General features: G+C 40.7%; 1 protein-coding gene across 5 annotated transcripts in view; it reads left to right on the plus strand.

Moving 5' to 3' along the window:
• TRAF3 (TNF receptor associated factor 3) overlaps positions 1-24,778 on the plus strand; it is a 119,209-nt gene that overhangs the window by 52,907 nt on the left and 41,524 nt on the right. For 3 of the 5 annotated variants that reach the window (XM_081228395.1, XM_081228394.1, XM_081228398.1), the window contains exon 2: positions 10,813-10,936. The exons of 1 other annotated variant lie outside the window; for it this stretch is intronic. Coding sequence is in view for 2 of the 4 variants with exons in the window: in XM_081228394.1 (XP_081084520.1) it covers positions 10,926-10,936 (11 nt within the window). In the remaining 2 variants the exon portion in view is untranslated. Of the gene's footprint in view, positions 1-10,812; positions 10,937-15,121; positions 15,186-24,778 lie in introns of those variants that run through there. One more of the 5 variants, XM_081228397.1, reaches the window with a different exon arrangement.

Here is a 24,778-nt window from a genome sequence, read left to right on the forward strand (position 1 = left end):
TCTTGATGAGTCTGGCTGATGGTTTATCAATTTTGTTTATCTTCTCAAAGAACCAGCTTTTAGTTTTATTGATCTTTGCTATTGTTTTCTTTGTTTCTGTTTCATTTATTTCTGCTCTGATCTTTATGATTTCTTTCCTTCTGCTAACTTTGGGTTTTGTTTGTTCTTCTTTCTCTAGTTCCTTTAGGTGTAAGGTTAGATTTTATTTGAGATTTTTCTTGTTTCTTGAGGTAGGCTAGTATAGCTATAAACTTCCCTCTTAGAACTGCTTTTGCTGCATCCGATAGGTTTTGGATCGTTGTGTTTTCATTGTCATTTGTCTCCAGGTATTTTTTGATTTCCTCTTTGATTTCTTCAGTGATCTCTTGGTTATTTAGTAATGTATTGTTCAGCCTCCATGTGTTTGTGTTTTTTACGTTTTTTTCCCGTAATTCATTTCTAATCTCATAGCGTTGTGGTCAGAAAAGATGCTTGATATGATTTCAGTGTTCTTAAATTTACTGTGGCTTGATTTGTGATCCAAGATGTGATCTATCCTGGAGAATGTTCCATGCGCACTCGAGAAGAAAGTGTAATCTGCTGTTTTTGGATGGATGTCCTATAAATACCAATTAAATCTATCTGGTCTGTTGTGTTATTTAAAGCTTCTGTTTCCTTATTTATTTTCATTTTGGATGATCTGTCCATTGGTGTAAGTGAGGTGTTAAAGTCCTCCACTATTATTGTGTTACTGTTGATTTCCTCTTTTATAGCTGTTAGCAGTTGCCTTATGTATTGAGGTGCTCCTATGTTGGGTGCATAAATATTTATAATTGTTATATCTTCTTGGATTGATCCCTTGATCATTATGTAGTGTCCTTCTTTGTCTCTTGTAACATTCTTTATTTTAAAGTCTATTTTATCTGATACGAGTATTGCTACTCCAGCTTTCTTTTGATTTCCATTTGCATGGAATATCTTTTTCCATCCCCTCACTTTCAGTGTGTATGTGTCCCTAGATCTGAAGTGGGTCTCTTGTAGACAGCATATAGGTGGGTCTTGTTTTTTTGTATCCACTCAGCAAGCCTGTGTCTTTTGGTTGGAGCATTTAATGCATTCACGTTTAAGGTAGTTATCGATATGTATGTTCCTATGACCATTTTCTTAATTGTTTTTGGTTTGTTCTTGTAGGTCCTTTTCTTTTGTGTTTCCCACTTAGAGAAGTTCCTTTAGCATTTGTTGTAGAGCTGGTTTGGTGGTGCTGAATTCTCTTAGCTTTTGCTTGTCTGTAAAGCTTTTGATTTCTCAATCGAATCTGCATGAGATCCTTGCCAGGTAGCATAATCTTGGTTGTAGGTTCCTCCCTTTCATCACTTTAAGTATATCATGCCATTCCCTTCTGGCTTGTAGAGTTTCTGCTGAGAAATCAGCTGTTAACTTTATGGGAGTTCCCTTGTATGTTATTTGTCGTTTTTCCCTTGCTGCTTTCAATAATTTTTCTTTGTCTTTAATTTTTGCCAGTTTGATTGCTGTGTGTCTCGGCGTGTTTCTCCTTGGGTTTATCCTGTATGGGACTCTCTGCGCTTCCTGGACTTGGGTAGCTATTTCCTTTCCCATGTTAGGGAAGTTTTCGACTATGATCTCTTCAAATATTCTCTCAGGTCCTTTCTCTCTCTCTTCTCCTTCTGGGACCCCTGTAATGCGAATGTTGTTGCGTTTAATGTGGTCCCAGAGGTCTTTTAGGCTGTCTTCATGTCTTTCCATTCTTTTTTCTTTATTCTGTTCCGCAGCAGTGAATTCCACCATTTTGTCTTCCAGGTCTCTTACGTGTTCTTCTGCCTCAGTTATTCTGCTATTGATTCCTTCTAGTGTAGTTTTCATTTCAGTTATTGTATTGTTCATCTCTGTTTGTTTGTTCTTTAATTCTTCTAGGTCTTTGTTAAACATTTCTTGCATCTTCTCGAACTTTGCCTCCATTCTTTTTCCAAGGTCCTGGATCATCTTCACTATCATTATTCTGAATTCTTTTTCTGGAAAGTTGCCTATCTCCACTACATTTAGTTGTTTTTCTGGGGTTTTATATGGTTCCTTCATCTGGTGCATAGTCCTCTTCCTTTTCATCTTGTCTGTCTTTCTGTGAATGTGGTTTTTGTTGCACAGGCTGCAGGATTGTAGTTCTTCTTCCTTCTGCTGTCTCCTGGATAACATTTTAAAGATAATTTGAGTGTGCAAATGGCAAATCCGATTTTGCAGCATAAATCTGTATTGATTCCCACAACATCCTGAGTCAGTGAGCAGGCCTTTGTTGGTGCAGTCTATCTGGTAACAGACACGGTTGTTAAGCACATGGGTTCCAGGGGCAGACTGATCCCCGACTTGCTAATGTGGAATGTTGCGAAGTTGCTGAATCTTTGTGTTCCAGTTTCCTCATCTCTTCAGTGGAGTGGAAAAAGGAGAAAGGTGTTTGTAGAGTTGTGAGGAATAAATGAATAACTATAAGATTAAATTAATACTGACTAATAAAAACTGTGACTAATGCGTATTGAGTACTTCCTGCGTGGTAGGCTCTTTCTGAGTGCCTACCAGGATCCAGACCTGACAGAGACACAGTTGTGCCTTCAGGAGGCTCACAGTCAGGTGGGAGGGAGAAGGAAGCAAGGCTGGTACAGGCTTGTACCAGCCTTGTGTTGTGATGGGCGTCGTCCTCGTACAGTACAGACCAGGGTTTGAGGAGGGTCACTTGCCCTGGGAAGGGAAGGTTCACAGAAATATGCGAGTTTAAGTCCACTTTAATTAAAAGGAGTTGAATTCCCCAAAGAGCAAGTGCTTGCCGTGTGTGCCCGGCACCTCGTTAAGTGCTAAGGGTTAGTGTGAATAGAAAATTTCAAGACATGTGAGTGTAGTCTTGAGAAAGAAGTGTCGGACAGGACAGTGGAGGGGGTGGGAGAGAAGGAGCGTGAACACAGGAGGAGAAGGCGCACTGGTGGGGCAGAGCTTGCAAGCCAGACCCTGGTGTTGAGGGAGGCTGGCTCTCGGCAGAGGAGGGCCTGCTGAGCCAAGCTGGGGGAGGTAGACTCACGCCCAAGGCCGGGTCAGAAGAACAGAGTGGGGAGGGAAGTGTGTGAGGGTGCTTCGTGAATTTCAATGTGTTGGATTGTTAAATTAATTTGAGTTTCATGAGTTCTAGACTATTTCTTCATAAAAATTATAACTTTTAACCATGGCTTGTCTGTGGCTGCTTTCATACTAAGTATGTTAATGAATGGCCATGGACGTGTTCCAATAAAACTTTATTTATAAAAATAGTAGCAAGTTGGATTCGGTCCTCAGGCCATGGTTTGCCAGTCCTGGTCTAGAGACGGTTTCTACATTACAGGACAGGGAGAGCAAAACCAGAGTCCACTAGCCTTACTGAAGTAGCAAAACAGAGATCAGAGTTTGGAGAGCACAAAGCAGCTACAATTTGAGGGGCAAAGTATAGGGAGTGGGGCGCTACTTAGAGAACTCCAGAGATCTGCAGAAGGACATCCTGAGATTTGGGCCGAGTGCTGAGCTACGCGTACATCAGAGGAAACACCTCAAAGCCAGGAAAAGAAGCACCAGAAAGGAGTGGACTCAACACTTTTTGGACATCACACAGAGCTGAGATAGTTTGAGTTCGCACCACCCAGGGTGGTGTCAGTTAGGTCCTTTTAAAGCTTGTTTTTTAATCTTTGTGAGGGTGGGTTCAGAGCAGCTTTTTCATTTAGGGCATCAGGTAGATTCCTCAGAGGGGTATCAGCTTAGTAATGGGACTGAATCAGCCCTGGACCAAAAGACTGCTGCAGACCTGCCCTAACTGATTCCAGGTAACTTAACTGCATTCCCAGAACAAAGCCCCAACTACATTTAAAAGGATATGATAAAATCCAGCACCCAACAATGTAAAAATGTTTGTGTCAGCATCTAATAAAAATTACCAGGCATGCAAAGAAGCAAGAAAATATGATATTAACCAGGAGGAAAATCAATCAATTGAAACCCAGAAATAACAGAGATGATGAAATTAGCAGACAGGGGCATTAAAATAACTAGCATAAATAAGTTGTACATATTCATGGGGAAAATGAGCATAATGAGTGAGTGATATGAAAAAGACTGAACTAGGACTTCTAGAGATGAAAAATACAATAGATTAACAGCAAATTGGCTGTACAGAAGAAAAGATCAGTGAACTTCAAGACATAGCAATAGAGGACTTCCTTGGTGGTGCAGTGGTTTAAGAATCCTGCCAACGCAGGGGACACGGGTTTGATCCCTGGTCTGAGAAGATCCCATGTGCTGCAGAGCAGCTAAGCCCGTGCACCACAACTACTGAGCCTGCGCTCTAGAGCCCGCAAGCCACAACTACTGAAGCCCATGCGCCTAGAGCCCGTGCTCTGCAACAAGAGAAGCCACCGCAATGAGAATCCCGTGCACTGCAACGAAGAGTAGCCCCCACTTGCTGCAACTAGAGAAAGCCCGCGCGCAGCAACGAAGACCCAACGCAGCCAAAAATAAATAAATAAATAAGGTAAATAAATTTATTTTTAAAAAAAGACATAGCAGTAGAAACTACCCAAAATATGGTACAAAGAATAAAGAAGACTGAACAAAGTAACAGAGCATTAGTGACCTGTGAGACAAAATCAACTGTTTCAAGATATGTGTAACTGGAGTTCTAGAAGAAGAGGAGAGAATGGAAATGGTATTTGAAGAAATAGTGGTTGAAAAATGTCCAGATATTTTGAAGACTGCAAACCATGATGCTCACAAACCCCAAATAGAGCAAACAGAGAAAATCATACCAAGGTGCCACGTAATCCAATTGCTGAAAAACCAGTGATGAAGAGAAAAAAATCTTAAAAAGCAGCAAGAAGAAAAGAAGACATGTTACAGAGGAACAAAAATAATGTCAGAAGACTTCTGGCCAAAACTTGTGTATGTCAGGAGACAACAGTGCTGTTTTTAAAGTAGTGAAAGGAAGAAACCTGTTAATTTAGAATTCTGTACCCAGTGAAAATATCTTTCAGAAGTGAAAGTGAAATCAAAAGAAATGCTGACAGAATTTATTGCCAGCAGAACTACAACTGCAAGAAATTTTAAAGGAAGCTCAAGTAGAAGCAATATGATACCAGATAGAAATTTTTACACAAAGGAATGAAAAGAACCAAAAGTGGTCAATAATTGGCAGATATTCACACTTTTAATCTTTTTATAATTGACTATTTAAAGCAAAAATAACAATGTATTTTGGGATTTATAATACTTGTAGAGGTAAATAAATAACAGCAATAGCACAAAGGTTGGGAGGGGAGAAATGGAAGTACAGTGTTACTGTATCTCAAGTGGTATAATATTATTTGAAGGTAAACTGTGATGAGTTGAAGATGTATATTATATCTAAAAAAATCTCTCATCAGTGGGGAAAAAAGAAACATTAATTGCCAGTATCAGGGATGTAAAAGAGGATATTATTACAGATCCTACAGGCGTTAAATGGGTAATAAGGAATATTGTGAATAATTTTATGCCAGTAAATTTGACAACCTAAATAAAAGGAACAAACCCCTTGAAAAACATAAACCACCAAAGCTCACTCAAGAACAAATGTATAGCATAACTATATTTATTAAAGAATTTGTAGTTAAAATCCTTACCTCGAAGAAACCTTCAGGTGCAGATAGCTTCACTGATAAGTATTAAACACTTAAAGAAGAAAGAATACTAAATCTGACAAAAACTTTTTCAGAAAATAGAAGAGGAGCGAATGCTTCCTGTCTCATTCTGTAAGGCCAGCCTTATCCTGAAAGCAAAACCAAACAAAGACATTATAATAAAGGAAAAACCACCAAGCAGTATTTGTGATATACACAGCATCCTCCATAAATTTTAGCAAATAGAATCCGCTAGGCAGCATATAAAAAGAATGTTACATAATGATCAAACTTATCTCAGGAATGAAAGATGGGCTTAACATTGGAAAATCAATCAATGTATTCCACCACAGTAATAGATCAAAAGAAGAAAAACGAGAGTGAAACACAGAGATGGGAATGTGGAAAACACAAAGGGAAGGCAGGAGACTGGAAACAGTGAGCTCTGACACATGTGTAATTGGTTCTGAGGAGAGAGGCTGGTGCAGAAGCAGTATTCAAAGAGATAATGGCTGAAAATTTTCCACAGATTGTGAAAGAAGCCAAACCATAGATCCAAGATGCTCAACAAATGACTGGCAGGATAAGTAAAAAGAAATCCACCCAGACACATAGTGAAACACATTATTACCTATAAAGGAACAGTAATAGACTTCTCAACACAGGCAATGAAAGCCAAAAAGACTTGGGGTAATAGCTTCAGTACACTAGAAGAAAGAATTCTGTATCTTTTTTAAAAAAATGAATGAATATTTTGTAAAACATTAATAATGACAAAAAGATATACACATGCTTACACACACAACAGTAGAATATAAGTTGGAAAGATGATGAATGGAGTTAATATTTTAAGGCCCTTGCTGTCCAAGGGAAGGGTAAATATATTGATTAACATTGGACTTTGGTAAGAACCTGTACATTATCATTTCTAAAGCAATTGCTAGAAGAATAGAAACAATATGTAAATTCCAGATTACTGGGGAGCGGGGACTAGAATGATAACAAGTAATCCAAAAGAAGCAAATAGAAAGCCCCTGGTAAAATAATAGAATTAAATCTAAATGTAAGTAATTGCTTCCGGTGTAAGTAGCATAAGTGTTCCAATTAAAAGACAAAGGTATCAAGTAAGATATTTTAAAAATCCAACTGTATACGGTTTATAAGAGACCCACCTAAAACATGAGGATTAAGAGATGTTGAAAGAAAAATAATGAAAAAAATAAACTATGCAGACACTAGCCAAAAGCAAGATTGTATAGTGTCAGAAAAAATACAGTTTAAGGCAAAAAAAAAAAACAGTACTAGAGATAATGAGTGTCATTTCACTTAATAGAGTTGGCAGCTAGTTCCTATAACAAAACATTCAGTAGTTTATTATAAGCAAATTCGTTTCTTACACAAAGTCCAGTACAGATAGTCCTGGTTGGCAGATTGCTTTCCAGATGGTCATTTGGGGATTCAGCTTCTCCTACCTGTGACTCTGCCATCTCTTAGGACTTGGAATACTCTGCAGGAGCCTCTGCGTTTGGGGGCTTTTGGGGGCGTATGGAGACTCACACCAGTATTCACGGGCTAGGCCTGAGGGTGGGGTACATTACGATCACATTCCGTTAGGGGGAGCCCAGGTCGTATAACCAAACTTAACTGCAGGGGAGGCTGGGAAATACAATCTAGCTTTGTGCCCAGGAAGTAGAAGTAAGTTCGGTCAGCCTGTAGTCTCTGTCATGGTTTGTAATGGTAAAAGGTTCAATTCAAAAGAGAGTCATAATAATTCTCAATGTGGAGAAGCCTAATAATATGACTTCAGAGTATCCAAACTAGAATTTGCATAAGTACAAGGAAAAAATTGAGAAATTTACAGTTATCATGGAGATTCCAACACAAGTCTTAGTAACTTGTGATAGAATAAGCAGGCCAAAAATTTAAAAAATTCTGTAAGCACAGATGTTTTACATAGGATCAATACCCTTGGTCTGATGTACGTATAAATAACATTCCATCCAAAACCTGCAACGTATACTTTATTTTCAGGCACACAGAAGAAATTCTAAAAATTGACCAATACTAGACCATAGTGCAATACGTTTCAAAGATTATAATAATACAGATTATAATCTCTGACCTCAATGGAATTGAGCTATAAATCAGTAACAAAAAGATAATTATAAAATCCCTAAGAGCTTAAAAATAAAGGAATATTTTAAAAATATTCTAAGAAGATGACATAATGGAAGTTAGAACATGCTTTTAACTGGCTGAAAATGAAAATACTATATACATCAAAACTTGTAGAATGCAGCCAAATCTCTCTGTCCATGGAGAGAGATTTTATAGCTTTAGAAAGGTAGAAAAGCTGGAAATTAGTAGGCTAAGTATCATTCTAATTAAAAATTGGAAAAAGAATAGCCCAAAAAAACCCCAAAAAGCCCAAAGGAAGAAAATCAGAGCAGAATTAAGCAAATGGAAATTTTACAGTAGAAAAGAACAACAAAGCACCCAGATTGGTTCTTTGAATAGTCTAGTAAAATTGACAAACCTCTGGTGAGATAAGGGAGAAAAAAGGAGGCACAATCAATGAAAAGTAAGGAAAAAAGAGAAGCTACTTTGGATTCAGTAGACTATAAAAAATCATAAAACATTATTAGAAATAGCATTATGTCAGTAAATTTGGAAATTTAGATGCAATAAACAAATTTCTTGAAAAATGTAACTTTCTAAAAGTAGCTACAGAAAAAATAGAAACCTTCACTAGTCTTATAACCATTAAAAAAATAGAATCAGTAATTAAAATTTTTTAGGCACAGATGGCTTCATTGTTAAATTCCACCAGACTTTCAAGGAAGAAATAATTCCAATCTTACCCAGATACTTCCTCAGAATAAACCAGGGAACACCTCCTAATTTATTTTATGAGGTTATCATAACTTTGTTACTAAAACCCAGTAGGGATGGTATAACTAGTGAAGTGTTTATAGCAGACAAGGACAAATAAATTACAGCTATTGATTTTTCATTCTCTTGCCAAAGAAACATTCAGAGTTAACTTGCCATTTGGCAAGAACTGTAGTTCAAGTTTGGGTGATAAACTGTTTTGACTTATAAAATGTGATGGAAATAATATGGAGGCCATGTGTGTGTGTGTATGTGTGTATGTGTATGTATTATCGTGTGTTACCTTAATTGATCTCTGTGGCTTACTGAGTAGATTAAAACACATGTTTTGGGCTTCCTTGGTGGCTCAGTGGTTGAGAGTCCGCCTGCCGATGCAGGGGACACGGGTTCGTGCCCCGGTCCAGGAAGATCCCACATGCCGCGGAGCGGCTGGGCCCATGAGCCATGGCCACTGAGCCTGCGCGTCCGGAGCCTGTGCTCCACAATGGGAGAGGCCACAACAGTGAGAGGCCTGTGCACCACAAAACAAAACAAAACAAAACAAAAAAACACATGTTTTATAATGAGTGATCATATCAGTGAGGGCTCTTTCTGATGTAACTGGACCTTAGCTGTTACAAGCAAAGGGGGATTTATTGATCACCTAATTAAAAAGCCTCAGGGCTGGGTGCCGTTGAGTCAGTCCCCAGCATCTTCCTCCATTTTTGCTCTATTCTCAAAGAGCCTCTTCACTCCCATGTGCTCATGTTCAGTTTCTTTGGGAAAGAATGAAAATCTCTTTAAGTCCCAGAGGAGGAAGAAAAGACTCGATTCATTTTGACTTGGGTTGTGTGCTCACAGAGATGAAACAACTCTGGCCGGGAATAGGCTGCTCTTACTGGCCAGCCCCCCACCCCACCCTGACACCCGTCCCCTTGTGCCTGGGTGTTGGAACCAGTGTCTCTGGAAGCTGGTGGACTGAGGGGGGGTGGTTACACCTGGTAAGAAATTGGAGTGCAGTAACCATCGGAAAAGTGAACGAATGCTTGGTTGCAAAATTAAATCTCCATTGCAGCAATTGTCAGATGTAAAATTTCATGAGTTTTTCTCCTAAATAATTATAAAATTTTACATAGTAAAGGATTCTTAGGACACCACTACATAGCCATTCAGTTAGCAAGAATTCAAAATAGTCTGACACATTTTGAAAACGTTGAGCAACAGAAACTCTCTCATACCTTCTTGTGGGAGTGTAAATTGTTACAACCGCCTGGAGAAGTAGTTTGTTTGGCCTTATGTAGCGAAGTTGAATATACACTTAGCCAGTAATCTAGCAGTCACACTTGTAGGTGTATACACTAGAGGAATATATGCCTATATGCTTAAGATAGTTGTGCCAGAAAGATCTCAGTAGTGCTAATATTTGCTCCAAAGCAGAAATTACCCAGGGGACAGGGGAATGGATAAGTAAATTGTGGTATATTGCATGATGGAATATTATACAGCAATGAAAACAAACAACAGAGCCAGTAACAACAATGGAGCAAAAACAAAGCAAGACAGAAGACGACACACTGTATGATTGTGTTTATGTAAAATTTAGAAGCTGGCAAAAATAAACTATTAGAGCTACGTGCCAAGGTGATAAATCTAAAGAAAAGCAAGGAAATGATAACCATAGTTAGGGTAGTTGTTACTTAGAGGTGGAGGAAAGGGTTTGGGATCAGAGAGAGGCACTCACCTTTTTTTTGGTTGCAACAGTATACCATTCCTTGGACTGGTGGTAGTTGGACTAGTGTTTGCATAATAACCTTGTGAAACTGTACATACACGTTTCCTGTGCTTTTCTATGTGTAAATAACTGGAAGTTATCCAGACTTTGTAATCTGTTTATTTATTTATTTATTTATTTTTTGGTACGCGGGCCTCTCACTGTCACGGCCTCTCCCGCCGCGGAGCACAGGCTCCGGACGCACAGGCCCAGCAGCCACGGCCCACGGGCCCAGCCGCTCCGCAGCATGCGGGATCCTCCCGGACCGGGGCACGAACCCGTGTCCCCTGCATCAGCAGGCAGACTCCCAGCCACTGTGCCACCAGGGAAGCCCCAGACTTTGTAATTTATGTTCAACTCAAAAAATGCAGAAAATCTGAAGCACATGTTTATATAGATGGTTAAAAAAGTTTTCTCTTAAACTTCTTACTTTATCATTTTTTAGAAATTTCCATTTTTGAAATTCTGTTTTTAAAATTTTCCACATGTGAGTTAACCACGTATCTTACTTCCTAGGTAAGGGACTCCACTACATTATCTGAAGAAGGATAAGGTTGACGCTGCTTTGCTTTTTCTTTATTGAAATCTCTTCCTGCCTGATCAAGCTTAGATACATCTTCTTACAGCATATGACACACAGGTATGTCACTAGAAAATTTTAATTTGTGTGGATTTCCTTCTTCAGCTGTTACTCGTTTGCTTTGCATGACAATGAAGTAATTAAATTCAAAAACATCCTGAACTTACTCACTTTTGGCTTTAGCAGTTTCATTCTATAACAGGTGTATTGGACTGTCTTCTGCTTACATGGCACTGTATTTTGGTGTGCATCTGACTTTTTCTTTTTTTAAAACCAGCATTAAACTTTGCAAGTGATAGACATTACACCTGATGTCTTAGTAACGATAATGAGTTTGAAAACCAAGGGTAGCGGCATGCATCTCTGCCTGCCCTCTGAAAGCCCTGAGGCCCAGCCTCCCCTCGGAGGATGCCGCTGCAGTAAAGGTGCCAGTGGCTTGAGGCTGGAGGCCTGCCCCGCTGAGTATTGCATCCTTTGCTTGCTCCTTAACCATCTTTGTCTAGGAGTTTGAAAGGAAACAAAATACCCTGTGTTTTAATCTCTAATTTGTGATTGAGTGGCATTTTATACTTGAAATTAAGAACTCTTTAATATGTTAGAACATAAAAATGAATATGAAACAGGTTTGAAATGTTTGCATCCAAGTAAGATTTAATACATAGCTATTTTTGATAAATTCATAAGTATCAAGAAAACTGGTATTTAAAATTTTATTCATAATCACAGTACCATTCAGTTTTCCCCAGTAGTCTCAATTTTTTTTAGTTTGTTTGAAGCAGGATCCAAACAATTGCATTTAGCTGATCTGTCTCTTAAGTCTCTGTTAATCAACTGATTGCTCCACCCTATCCCTTTTCTTCCTTGAATTTTCTTTTTTGGAAAATCCAGACTGGTTGTTCTGTAGTCGGGGGTGTCCCTGTTTTGACTTTTGCCGTTTCCATTGAACACATTCTTCTATCTCGTTATTTCCTGGGAGGTGGTAGGTAGATCTGGAAGTTCGGCTGGCTCAGCCTTTGAGCACGTGCACTCGGAGGTGGTGGTGTGTCCCCTCACCAGGAGGCACTTGGATTCACAGTCATTAGGGCTGTAAATGATGATCAGTTTCATCCTTTACTCTGCCTTTTTTTTTTTTTTTTGCTTTTTTTTTTTTGCGGTACACGGGCCTCTCACTCTTACGGCCTCTCCTATTGCGGAGCACAGGCTCTGGACGCGCAGGCTCAGTGGCCATGGCTCACGGGCCCAGCCGCTCTGTTGCATGTGGGATCTTCCCAGACTGGGGCACGAACCCGTGTCCCCTGCATTGGCAGGCGGACTCTCAACCACTGCGCCACCAGGGAAGCCCTTTTTTTTTTTTTTTTTTTTTTTTTTTTTATATTTGGCTGCGTTGGGTCTTTGTTGCTGCGTGCAGGCTTTCTCTAGTTGCGACAAGTGGGGGCTACTCTTTGTTGCAGTGCGCAGGCTCTAGGAGCTCGGGCTCAGTAGTTGCAGCATGTGGGCTCAGTAGTTGTGGCATGCGGGCCCTAGAGCGCACGGGCTTCAGTAGTTGTGACTCACGGGCTCTAGAGTGCAGGCTCAGTAGATGTGGCGCATGGGCTTAGTTGCTCCGCAGCATGTGGGATCTTCCCAGACCAGGGCTCGAACCTGTGTCCCCTGCATTGGCAGGTGGATTCTTAACCACTGCACCACCAGGGAATTCCCTGCCTTGATTCACTGAAATACTAACTGTTTGGTTACCCTAAGGGACAGTTCAAATAGGAAAGGTGGGACAAATGCCTGATTTTTTCTTTATGGGTTCTCAAAATAATGAGATGGTTGCATAGCCGCTCCAAAAGTGACCAGGGATTAAGTATCAGTGTAAACTCATGAATTTAAATATATGTGGTGTGTTTAATCCATTGCACTTATTACTCTCATGGATGCTAGGCTTGTGCCACTTTTGCCAGTGGAGCCTCTTTAAGTTGACTTCTTGTCCTTTGACGTGACCCGTAGCCTTCCTTTCCTTGGTCTCTGAAATGGTAAGATGTTTCGGATTCGTTTTGTACTTTTTCACCCCAGACCTGGAATTGGCTATTTCTCTAAGCAGCTCTGGTTCCCTCTTGTAGAAAACTGTACCTTGAGACCACAGACTGGGCACTAGGGATACTTGTTGCTATAAGGCTGGTTATTGTCCTGGGCCTTTTTGGTGGACAGCCAGGAAATACGCTTTTTAATCATGAGTTCATACTGATATTTTTGTTTCAAATTCAGGATTAGATGGCTTTTACCTCTTTGATTCTGTATTGATGTGTCTTTTATGCTGAAAATCTTGGTTCCTAACAACATTCACATCGTTACTTACTTGTTTTAACCTTTAAAATAAACGTGGTAGTTTTAGAATAATAATACCAACATATTACCAACCAGTGTATGATTACTGAAAACTGTTTGAGATTTTCTGCAGCTCTTTTTGTCCTCAGGGTGGATCCCTAGGGATGTTCTGCCGAATTATTAAGTTGTAGCATCACCTGAGCCAGTTCCTCAGTGTGCCACCAGCTTGCTACACAGTTAGATTCATTTATTTTATGGAATAGCTTCTTTTTAAATTTTGCGTTAGACGTTTATAAAAAATATTTTCATGGTTACAAGTCAAAATAAAGTATTTTCAGAAATCTAGCTTTCATTCCTGATCTTTGTACCCTGTTTCTTCCCTCCTCCACAGGTAACTTTTTTTTTTTAGTTTTTGGTTTAACTGTCTCTTTGTAATATAAGTATGTGTGTGTGTATGTGTGTACCTACGGCCCTCTTTCTTAGAAAATGGTAGTATACAGTACAAGCTCTTCTCCATCTTTTTAAAAAATATTTATTTATTTAGGCTGTGCCAGGTCTTAGTTGTGGCATGTGGGACCTTTAGTTGCGGCACGTGGAATTCTTAGTTGTGGTATGCAAACTCTTAGTTGCGCCATGCATGCGGGATCTAGTTCCTGACCAGGGGTTGAACCCAGGGCCCCTGCATTAGGAGTGCGAAGTCTTACCCACTGGACCACCAGGGAAGTCCCTCTCCACCTTTTTTTTTTTTTTTAATTTAACAACATATCATGAGCTTACAGCATAGCAGTATATAGATATTCTCCTCATCCTTTTTTACAGCTGTATAGTATTCCATCATGTTGGCTATACTATAGAAAAAAATTAACTTTAAAAAATATGTTGGGGGCGCTTCCCTGGTGGCGCAGTGGTTGGGAGTCCGCCTGCCGATGCAGGGGACGCAGGTTCGTGCCCCGGTCCGGGAGGATCCCACGTGCCGTGGAGCGGCTGGGCCCATGAGCCATGGCCGCTGAGCCTGCGCGTCCGGAGCCTGTGCCCCACAGCGGGAGAGGCCGCAGCAGTGAGAGGCCCGCGTACCGCAAAAAAAATAAAAAATATATGTTGGCATTAATCAGTATATGTTTCTCCTGCATATAAATGTCATCAGTTTTGCTCTTTATTCAATTGCAGATTTCTCAGTAATTTGGGGACCTTCCTTGCAAGTTCATCACTTGTCTTGGCCTGGTTTTCCTTATGTGTAAAATGAGAGACTTGGACTAGAAGCTCAAGATGGGCTATTTTAGCTGGCAGAGACTGCAGATGAGTAAAGTGAACCTGAGAGCATCTCACTAGCGACAGAATGACCACCCCGTAACCAAGGCCACGGTGGTGATGGGGAATTAGGTTGGAGGCCATGGAATCGACAGGTCTTGATGAATGATTGAGCGTCAGAATCAGGGAGGTGGGGACAATTCTGCCTTAGGCAGCTGACCAGGTGATGGTGTCACTCCCTGAGATGGGAGCAGGTTGTTTCTGAGTAGGTAGAGAGGTGAGTTGGACAGGAATGGGAAACACTGAAGATGACAGACTCCATCTGGGCTGTGTTGACCATGAGGCGCCTGTGCAGTACGACAGAGGTAGAGGGGTCGTCTCAAAGCTCAGTGAGTGTGGGGGTCAGAGCCAGAGGCTTGTCTGTGCAGGTCTGATTGCCCAGCAGGAGAAAGAAGGGGAGCTAGATGAGCACCTGAACAGCTCCTACCTTTCAACCACAGGTAGGAATGGGAGAGTCTGCGAAAGAGATGGAGAAGGAGCTCAGAGCCAAGAGCCACTGATTGTTTAATTCCCATGTTGTATCTAAAAGTGATTTGAATATTGTAATCCACTCCTAAATATGGCCGTGTTTTATGCTTTTCACTCATATTTTCCAGTAAAGTCGATGCTCCGGGAAAATGAACCTTATCACACAACCTGCAGCCCAGGAGCCTCCAGGCCGGGCATGGCCTCAGGGCAGCATCCACTTGGAAAGGTGCAGCCCCCTCTTAGTTGCTTGTCAGGTGGACGGAGCCCTCAGCTCTTCTCCCGCCTTCCTGTCCAGATGGCCTCTAGCCCTTGGCCAGGAGAGGCACAGCCTTTTTGCACATAGAGTTGAATGAATATTTTTTGAAAATCCTAAGTCATTTGAACCAAGCGCTGTTGGCAGTGTTGGGCCTCAAATAGCTATTGTTTTCCTAAAGGAAAGACCAAGATGTTTTTTGGGGGGGGTTTTTGTGGGTTTTTTTATGGTACGCGGGCCTCTCACTGCCGTGGACTCTCCTGTTGCGGAGCACAGGCTCCAGACACGCAGGCTCAGCGACCATGGCTCACGGGCCCAGCCGCTCCGCGGCACATGGGATCTTCACGGACCAGGGCACGAACCCGCGTCCCCTGCATCGGCAGCCGGGCTCTCAACCACTGCGCCACCAGGGAAGCCCAAGACCAAACTTTATACTATGGTTTTAATCAACTTCTTTTCCAGCTGCATGCCTGTGACAGTCTGTCTCTCTCCCTTTCTCTGTCTCCTATGTGGGGCTTTTCATTTGTGATTATGAGCTGCCTATTTGTTTGGATAAGAATCTAGTCTCCTCTTGTCTTTGCTTTCCCAGCGGGTTAGCCACGCGCTCACTCCCTCGGCAGAGTGTTTGGCCTCAGGTATCATGAGAAGAGCCAGTGTGCTGAAATGTTTGCATAAATATGGATTTTGCCAGAACACCTTTTTTATCAACAGGGCACACCTGTCTGTCTGTGGTTTTCTCCCTTCTCCCTTTATTGGCATCGCTTGGATGATGTTTTTAATTTCCCTCCTGGGCTTGATGTTGAGCTTGTTCTTCTGCATCTTTGTTGTGTTTAGTTCTTTCTTGCTGTCAGGAGCCGTTTTCTTTGTTTATCTGATGCTTCCCTGTTTTGGTTTTCCCCGGGCTTTCCAGTTCTTGGAACACCCTTTTGTCAGCAGATGTACATTTGTTTCCAGTTTCTAATCTCCAAGTCAAATGTAGCTCAACTTAAATCACAAAAGTAGGGAACATAAAATAAATCATTAGGGTAATGAAGCCGTAGAGGAAAGTGAAAGGAATCCAGTCCAATTCTTTGCTGTATTTCCAAGTACAGATACGCCTCAACTGTGAGAGAGGGGCTTCCTGAGTAGCTGGCTAGAAACTAGAATTTTATGAAACGAATTTCTCAAATAGAGACTTTTTTCATTTGGGTAAAAATATGGCCTCAAAATACAGTAAATCCATACCTAAACATGTAGCAAACAGTAAATAATATAATAATAGAGTAATAACTCTACTCTCCTGGAAGCTTCAGAATCAGAATTCTAGAACTGAGTACACTAGACTGTGACAGGCCCTGGTCCGTGGTGCAGGCCCAGGACACCAGCTCCGAGGCCACTGCTTCCCGGGGCTTCTGGCCTTGCCTCTGGTTCGGTCCCTCAGAGCGCGCTGACTCGGGGGCTGCTCCTCGGTCGCATACTTGCCCTTCACTGCAGCTTCCTTTGCACCCTCTTCGCCTAGTGTATCTGTTGTTACTATTCAGCAGAACATTTTTCTTTATGTGTGTGGAAGCAGACATCCTCTTTCCAAACCTGATGCTAGACTGGGGGTGGGAAAGTGAGGTATTGGTAGTGGCCCAGGGTGCTAACCAGAGGCATGTGTGTCCAGTCTGTGGGTGCCATAACCTCTGAGCCGCTTCTGCAATCAGGCTGTTAAACATTTAGTCTGTAGGTCCCTAAAAGTTGCCCCCTCCACCATCTCCTTAAGGCATTTGACTGAGTTCACATAGTTTTTCTTCATCAACACAATCATTATTATAAATATTATAGAATTGCATTAACCTATAATTGTTACATCTAAAGTTTAGGATTAAGGTAGAATTTAACTATTTTTATACCCACATATAAATAAGTGAAATAAAGGTATTTATATTTTAATCAAGCAATCTAGTCGAAGGTTTCCACAATCCCCCATTTTGGAAGCTTCCAAAGATGCGGCTTTGCTTATTTACCGCCCCTTCTGGCGATTGGCCTCCGTGTGGGGCACACGTGTGCTTCCTGGCCCACCTCCAGGTTGGCGTGAATGACCAGATGCAGTTGTAGATTAGAAATAACCATCACATGTATTTCAGGAAAAATTAGCATTTTAATTTTATATGTTTGTTTTAGAGAATTATAATAAGAACCAAGGAACTTTTTTTTTTTAACAGTGGTTTTTAGTTTGGGGGTCTTTGAACATAGTATTAGCTCTTGTCACTGCACGTATAGCAGATATTGTTGTTCCAGCCGAGGGTCAAGAGGCGGCTGACTCCAGTGGACACTCATTTACCCTCTACACTGGCATTCAGTGGGGTCCATGTTGGTGTTTGCAGTTTTCCTTTGGCCACTTATTACCTTTTCATTGCCTTCTAATAGTTTTACTCCTTTCCACTTTTAATTTTTCTATTAAAATACGTGCAGTGGGGCTTCCCTGGTGGCGCAGTGGTTGAGAGTCCGCCTGCTGATGCAGGGGACACGGGTTTGTGCCCTGGTCCGGGAGGATCCCACATGCCGCGGAGCGGCTGGGCCCGGGAGCCATGGCCGCTGGGCCTGTGCGTCCGGAGCCTGTGCTCCACAATGGGAGAGGTCACAACAGTGAGAGGCCCGTGTAAGGCAAAAATAAATAAATAAATAAATAAATAAATAAATAAATAAATAAATAAATAAATAAATAAATAAATAAATAAATAAATAAATAAATAAATAAAATAAAATACGTGCAATGATGTCAAATTCTTTGGATCTAAATATGAACAGAATTATATTACATCAAGTTTAAATGTGCTAGCCATTTTTTTATGTTGTTACTGCTATTATTATTTTTTTGCTGGGGTTAGTGAGGAGTGGTTACCAGGCTCTGTGATGAAGAAAGAGATTGGAGTGTCTAAGCTCCTTAGACATTTTATTTTTCATTAAAATTTTTTTACAATTTTTTATTATGAAAAAATTCATTATTTAAACCATTCAAAATGTACAGTTCAGTGGTTTTTATTTAGTGTATATTCACAGTGCTATACAGCCATCACCACTAATTCTAGAACATTTTCATCGCCCCAAAAGAAACTCCATACAGTCACTCTGTATGATTCTCCCCTTGCCTCAGCCTCTGGCAACCACTTATTTACTTTTCGTCTCTGTGGATTTGCTTGTTCTGGACATTTCACACATATGGAATTATATGATATGTGGCCTTTTGTTTCTGACTTCTGTTACTTAGCATAACAGTTTTCAAGGTTCATTCATGTTGTAACATGTATCAGGACTTCATTTTTTTTATGGCTAAATAATGGTACATTGTATAGATACTTATAAATTTTGTTTATCCAGTTATCTCTTGATGGACATTTGGAATGTTAATATTTTTTGTCTATTATGAATATTGCTGCTATGACCATTCATGTACAAGTCTTTGTGTAAACATATGTTTTCATTTCTCTTGGGTTTATACACAAGAGGAGAATTGCTGGGTCATATGGTAACTCTGTGTTTAACTTTTTGAGGAACTGCCAAATTGTTTTCTATGGATGATGAACCGTTTTATGTTCAGAAATGTATGAGGGTTCCAGTTTCTTCATATCCTCACCAACACGTAATTTTCCTTTTTTTTAAATCACAGCCATCCTGATAGCTGTGAAGTAGTATCTCATGATGGTCAGTTTTTTTAATAGTAATTTTTTAAATTGACATAAAATTGACAGAACATAAAATTAACCATTTTAAAGATTTTTTGATGTGGACCATTTTTAAAAAGTCTTTATTGAATTTGTTACAATATTACTTGTTTTACGTTTTGGTTTTTTGGCCATGAGGGATGTGGGGTCTTAGCTCCCCGACCAGGGGGATCGAACCCTCACCCACTGCATTGGAAGGCGAAGTCTTAACCACTGGACCGCCAGGGAAGTCCCAAATTAACCATTTCAAAGTGAACAATTCAGTGGCATATAGTACATTCACAGTGTTGTATAATCACAACCTCTCTATGGTCCCAACGTTCTCATTCCTCAAAAGGAAACCCCTTACCCATTAAGCAGGTAATCCTCATTGTCCTTCTCCTTGTCCCCTGGACAACCACCAAGCTGCTTTCTGTCTCTATGGATTTACCTATTCTATATATTTCATATAAATGGAATCATACAGTATGTGTTTCTGACATCTTTCACTTAGCATAATGTTTTCCAGGTTCATCTGTGTTATAGCCTCTATCATCACTTCATTTCTTTTTATGGCTGAGTAATATTTATCTCATTTTGTTTACCCATTCATCTGTTGATGGACATTTGGGTTGTTTTTGTCTTTTGAGTATTGTGAATGGTACTACTGTAACCATGTGTGTGGGTATGGTTTGAGTACCTGTTTTCAGTTCTTTTGGGTATATACCTAAGAGTGGAATTGCTGGGTCATATGGTAATTTCATGTTTAACTGTTTGAGGAACTGCAAAAATGTTTTCCACAAAAACTGAACCATTTTGTTTCCACCAGCAGTATATAAGGTTCCAGTTTCTCCACATCCTCACCAATTCTTGTTATTTTACCTTTTTTTAAAAAAAAGTTATACCCATCCTGGTGGGTTTGAAGTGGTAACTCATTGTGGTTTTGATTTGTATTTCCCTAGTGACTGATGACATTAAACATCTTTTCGTGTGCTTATTGGCTATTTCTGTGTTTTCCTTGGAGAAATGTTTATTCACATCATTTGCCCATTTTTTAATTGGGTTAGTCTTTTTGTTGTTGAGCTGTAAGAGTTCTTTGTGTATTCTGGCTACTAGACCCCTATCAGATATGTAATTTGTGGATATTTTCTCCCATTTCTTTGTTGTCCTTTCTTATTCTTAAATTTTTTTTAATTTATTTTATTTATTTTTGGCTACATTGGGTCTTCGTTGCTGTGCATGGGCTTTCTCCAGTTGCAGTGAGCGGGGGCTACTCTTCGTTTTGGTGCGCGGGCTTCTCATTGTCGTGGCTTCTCTTCTTGCAGAGCACGGGCTCTAGGCACGCGGGCTTCAGTAGCTGTGGCTCGTGGTTTCAGTAGTTGTGGCTCATGGTCTCTAGAGCGCAGGCTCAGTAGTTGTGGCGCTCGGGCTTAGCTGCTCCATGGCAGTGGGGTCTTCCCAGACCAGGGATCGAACCCGTGTCCCCTGCATTGGCAGGCGGATTCTTAACTGCTGTGCCATGAGGGAAGCCCCTTTTCTCATTCTTAATAGTGTCCTTTTATGTACAAAAGTTTTCAAATTTGGTGAGGCCACTTTTATCTTATTTTTCTCTGTTGCTTGTGCTTTTGGTGTCATATCTAAAACTCCTTTGCCAAATTCAGCATCATTAAAATTTACCCCTATGCTTTCTTCTAAGAGTTTTATGGTGTTAGCTCTTACATTTTAGTTGTTCATCCATTTTGAGTTAGTTTGTGTGTATGGAGTGAGGTAGGGGTCCAAGTTCATTCTTCTGCCCGGTTACCCAGTTGTTTCAGAGACTATTTTTTTCCAACTAAATGGTCTTGACATCCTTGTCAAAAATCATTTGGCCATAGATGTATGGGTTTATTTCTGGACTCTCAGTTCTATTCCGTTGGTCCACATGCCTGTCCGTATGCTAATATTACACTGTTTTGATTACTGTCATTTTGTAGGCAGTTTTGAAGTAGTAAGTTTGAGAAGTGTGAGTTGTTCAACTTTCTTTTTCTTTTTCGATACTGTTTTGCTCTTTGGGGTCCCTTTTGCAGTTCCTTGTGAATTTTGGGATCAGGTTTTTCATTTCTGTAAAAGGAAGGCCACTGGAATTTTAATAGGGATTGCACTGAATCTATAGATTGCTTTGTGTACTATATTAGTTAGCGTTCTCCAGAGAAACAGAACCAATAAGGGGTGTTTGTGTGTGTGTGTGTGTGTGTGTGTGTGTGTGTAGAGATATTTATTATAAGGAACTGGGTCTCACACAATTATGGAGACAGGCAAGTCCCAAGATATGCAGAGTAAGTTGGCAACCAGGAGACCCAGTGGCTTAGTTCCAGTCTGAGTCTGAAGGCCTGAAACCAAGCGAGACAAAGGCATAGTTCCTATCCAAAAGCCAGGCTCAAGATCCAGGAAGAGCTGACATCAGTTTGAGTTTGAAGGCAGGAAAAAAGCCAGTGTCTCAGTTTGAAGACAGGCAGGAAGAATCTTCCTTACTTGAGAGAGGGTCAGCCTTTTTGTTCTGTTCCTGTTCAGGCCTTTGACTGAATAGGAGGCTCACCCACATGAGGGAGGGCAGTCTGCTTTACTTAGTCTACCGATTTAAATGTTAATCTCATCCAGCACTCTCACAGAAACATCCAGAATAATGTTTGACCAAATATCTAGGCACCCTGTGGCCCAGAGAAGTTGACATAAAAAATTAACCATCACAAGTAGTGTTGCCATCATAATGATATTATTTTCCAGTCCATGTACATAGATTTGTTTTGGAACAAACAAGTATCTTGCCATTTAATGGTGTGTTCTTTAATTTCTTTCAGCAGTTGTGAACAAATATTTCCCCTTGTTGGTTAAATTTATTCCTAGGTAATTTATTCGTTTGGATGCTATTGTAAATGGAATTGCTTTTTAACTTTACTTTTCAGATTGTTTGTTCCTGTCGTATAGAAACACAAATGATGTTTCTTTGTTGGTCTTTGTACCCTGCAACTTTGATGAATTCATTTATTAGTTCTAGTTGCTTTTCTTGAGAATTCTTTGGGATTTTCTAAATATAGGATCATGTCATCCATGAACAGAGATGGTTTTATTTCTTTCTTTCTAATTTGGATGCCTTTTATTTATTTTTCTTGCCTAATTGCTCTGGATAGAACTTTCAGTATAATAGTAAATAACAGTGGTGAAAGCATGCATCCTTCCCTTCTTCCTGATCGTAGTGCAGAAGCCTTCAGTCTTTCACCATTAAATGTGGGTTTTTCATAGATATCCTTTATCATGTCAAGGAAGTTCCTTTTTATTCCTAGTTTTCTATGGGTTTTTATAATGAAAGGGAGTTTGGTTTTGTCAAATGTTTTTTCTACACCAGTTGAGATGATCATGTAGTTTTTTCCCCTTGTTCTATTACTGTGGTATATTACATTGATTGATTTTTCTTATATTGAACCACTCTTGCTTCCCTGGACAAATCTCACTTGGTTGTGGTGTATAATACATTTAATATGCTTTGGGGTTTAGTTTTCTAGTATTTTGTTGAGAGTCTCCTTTTTTTGTGTGTGGTACGCGGGCCTCTCACTGTTGTGGCCTCTCCCGTTCCGGAGCACAGGCTCTGGATGCGCAGACTCGGCGGCCACGGCTCACGGGCCCAGCTGCTCCGCGGCATGTGGGATCTTCCCAGACCGGGGCACGAACCCACATCCCCTGCATTGGCAGGCGGACTCTCAACCACTGCGCCACCAGGGAAGCCCCTCTCCTTCATTTTTGAAACATAGTTTTGTTGGATAGAGGATCCTTAATTGATATTTTTTTCTTTCAGTCCTTCAAATATGTCATCCCATTGTCTTCTGTCCTCCATGGTTTCTGATAAGGTATCAACTGTTTATCTTATTGAGGAAATTCTTTTATGTAAGGAGTCACTTCTCTTGCTGCTTTCAGAATTCTTTCTGTCTTCCAGCCATTCAATTATAATGTGTATTAGTGTAGATCTCTTTGAGTTTATCCTGCGTGGAATTTGTTGAACTTCCCGGATGTGCAGATTAATATTTTTCATCAAATATGGGAAATTTTTCTCCATTACCTTTTAAAGTATTCTTTCCACCTTTTTCTCTCCCTCCTCTCCTTTCTGGGACTACCATAATGTATATGTTGGTATGAATGATGTTGCCCCACAGGTCTTTAAAGCTCTTTTCATTTTTCTTTATTATTTTTTCCTTCTGTTACTTAGACTGGATAAACTCAACTGTCTTATCTTCAAATCTCAATTGACCTGCCTTCAGGTTCTCTAATTCTTTCTTCTGCCTGCTTGGTTCTCCTGTTGAGCCCCTTTATTGAATTTTTCATTTCTTTTATTGTGCTTCTCAACTCTAGAATCTCCATTTGGTTCCTTTTAAAATTTTCTCTTGATTGATATTTTCTGTTTCATGAGACATTGTTCTGATGGGTTTCTTTCTTTTTTTTTATTTCTAAAAAGTATTTATTTTTTTATTTGGTTGTGCCGGGTCTTCGTAGTGGCAGATGGGCCCCTTAGTTGCAGCTCACCAGCTCCTTCGTGGCAGCACGTGGGCTCCTTAGTTGCGTCTTGTGGGCTCCTTAGTTGTGGCATGCGAACTCTTAGTTGCAGCATGCATGTGGGGTCCAGTTCCCTGACCAGGGATCAAACCTGGGCCCCCTGCATTGGGAGTGCAGGGTCTTATGCATGCGCCACCAGGGAAGTCCCTGATGGTTTCTTCTACTTCTTTGGACAAAGTTTCCTTTATCTCTTTGAACTCACATAAAATCAATGATTCAGAGTCTTTGTAAGTCTAATGTCTGGGTTTCCTCCTAGACAGTTTCTGTTACTTGCTTTTTTTCCTGTGTATGGGCCACACTTCCTTATTTCTTTGCCTGACTTGTAATTTTCTTGTTGAAAACGGATGTGTTGAATAGTATAATGTGGCAAATCTGGAAATTAGATTCTTCCCAGTATTTGTTGCTGCTTGTTATAGTTATTGTTTGCATAACAACTTCTTTGAGCTAATTTTGTAATAGTATAATAGTCAGCTAGTAATCAGACAGAGATTTCCTTAAGTGCCTGGAACCAGAATTATCTCCGAGTCTCTTGAGACAGGGCCTGTATGAGTATTGGGGTATGTCTTCAGCACTCGGCCAGGCAGTTGACAGCTTTGCCTTAGCATTCACTTCCTGCTTGTGCGGAACCTGAAGGTCAGCCAGGGGTGAGACCTTAGGGGCTTCTCAGGTCTTTGCTGAGTGTGTGCACACAGCCCTGGGCATGTGCTTGGCCTTCTAGAATCCCAGGAACATGCTGGTGCTTTTCAAAGCCCTTATTTCCCAGCATTTCCTGTCAGCCTCTTGGCTTGTCTGTCATTTGCCTCAGCTGTGACTGGTTGCCCCAGGCATCAGCAACTAATACATTTGTCTGTAGACGTTTCAGTACACACCCCCTGCCCTCTACCAGTAGCTGACTCAGCACTGGGAGAGTCCTGAGTTTGGTGAAGTAAAGGCAAGCCATTTGAGCTGGTCTTCTTGGGAGCCACCAGATAGGTCATAACCTACTACTGAAATCCTTTGCAAGTGAGATCTGTTCTGCTCCACCCACCCACCCCCAGACCCCCACCAAGTACCTGTACTGGGATTGCAGGCTTTTATCTTCCAGGCCACTACCTCTTGGGGGACGGGACCAGGGTAAGGTAACATGCCACAGATCTCACTTGTTCTTGCCAAGGCTTCGCTTGATTAAGTGTTCCTCTGAATGTTGCAAGCTTTTGGTTACTCTTTAGAGTTCTACAAAAGTTGTTTCTGACAGATTTTGCCAGCTTTTTTCTTGCTTTTATTGAAGGATGGACTTTTGGAATTCCTTACTGAGCCCTTTTCACTGACATCACTCACTAG

The sequence above is a fragment of the Mesoplodon bidens genome (genome assembly GCF_964165515.1).
Source record: "Mesoplodon bidens genome assembly, chromosome: 3".
Lineage (NCBI taxonomy): Eukaryota > Metazoa > Chordata > Mammalia > Artiodactyla > Ziphiidae > Mesoplodon > Mesoplodon bidens.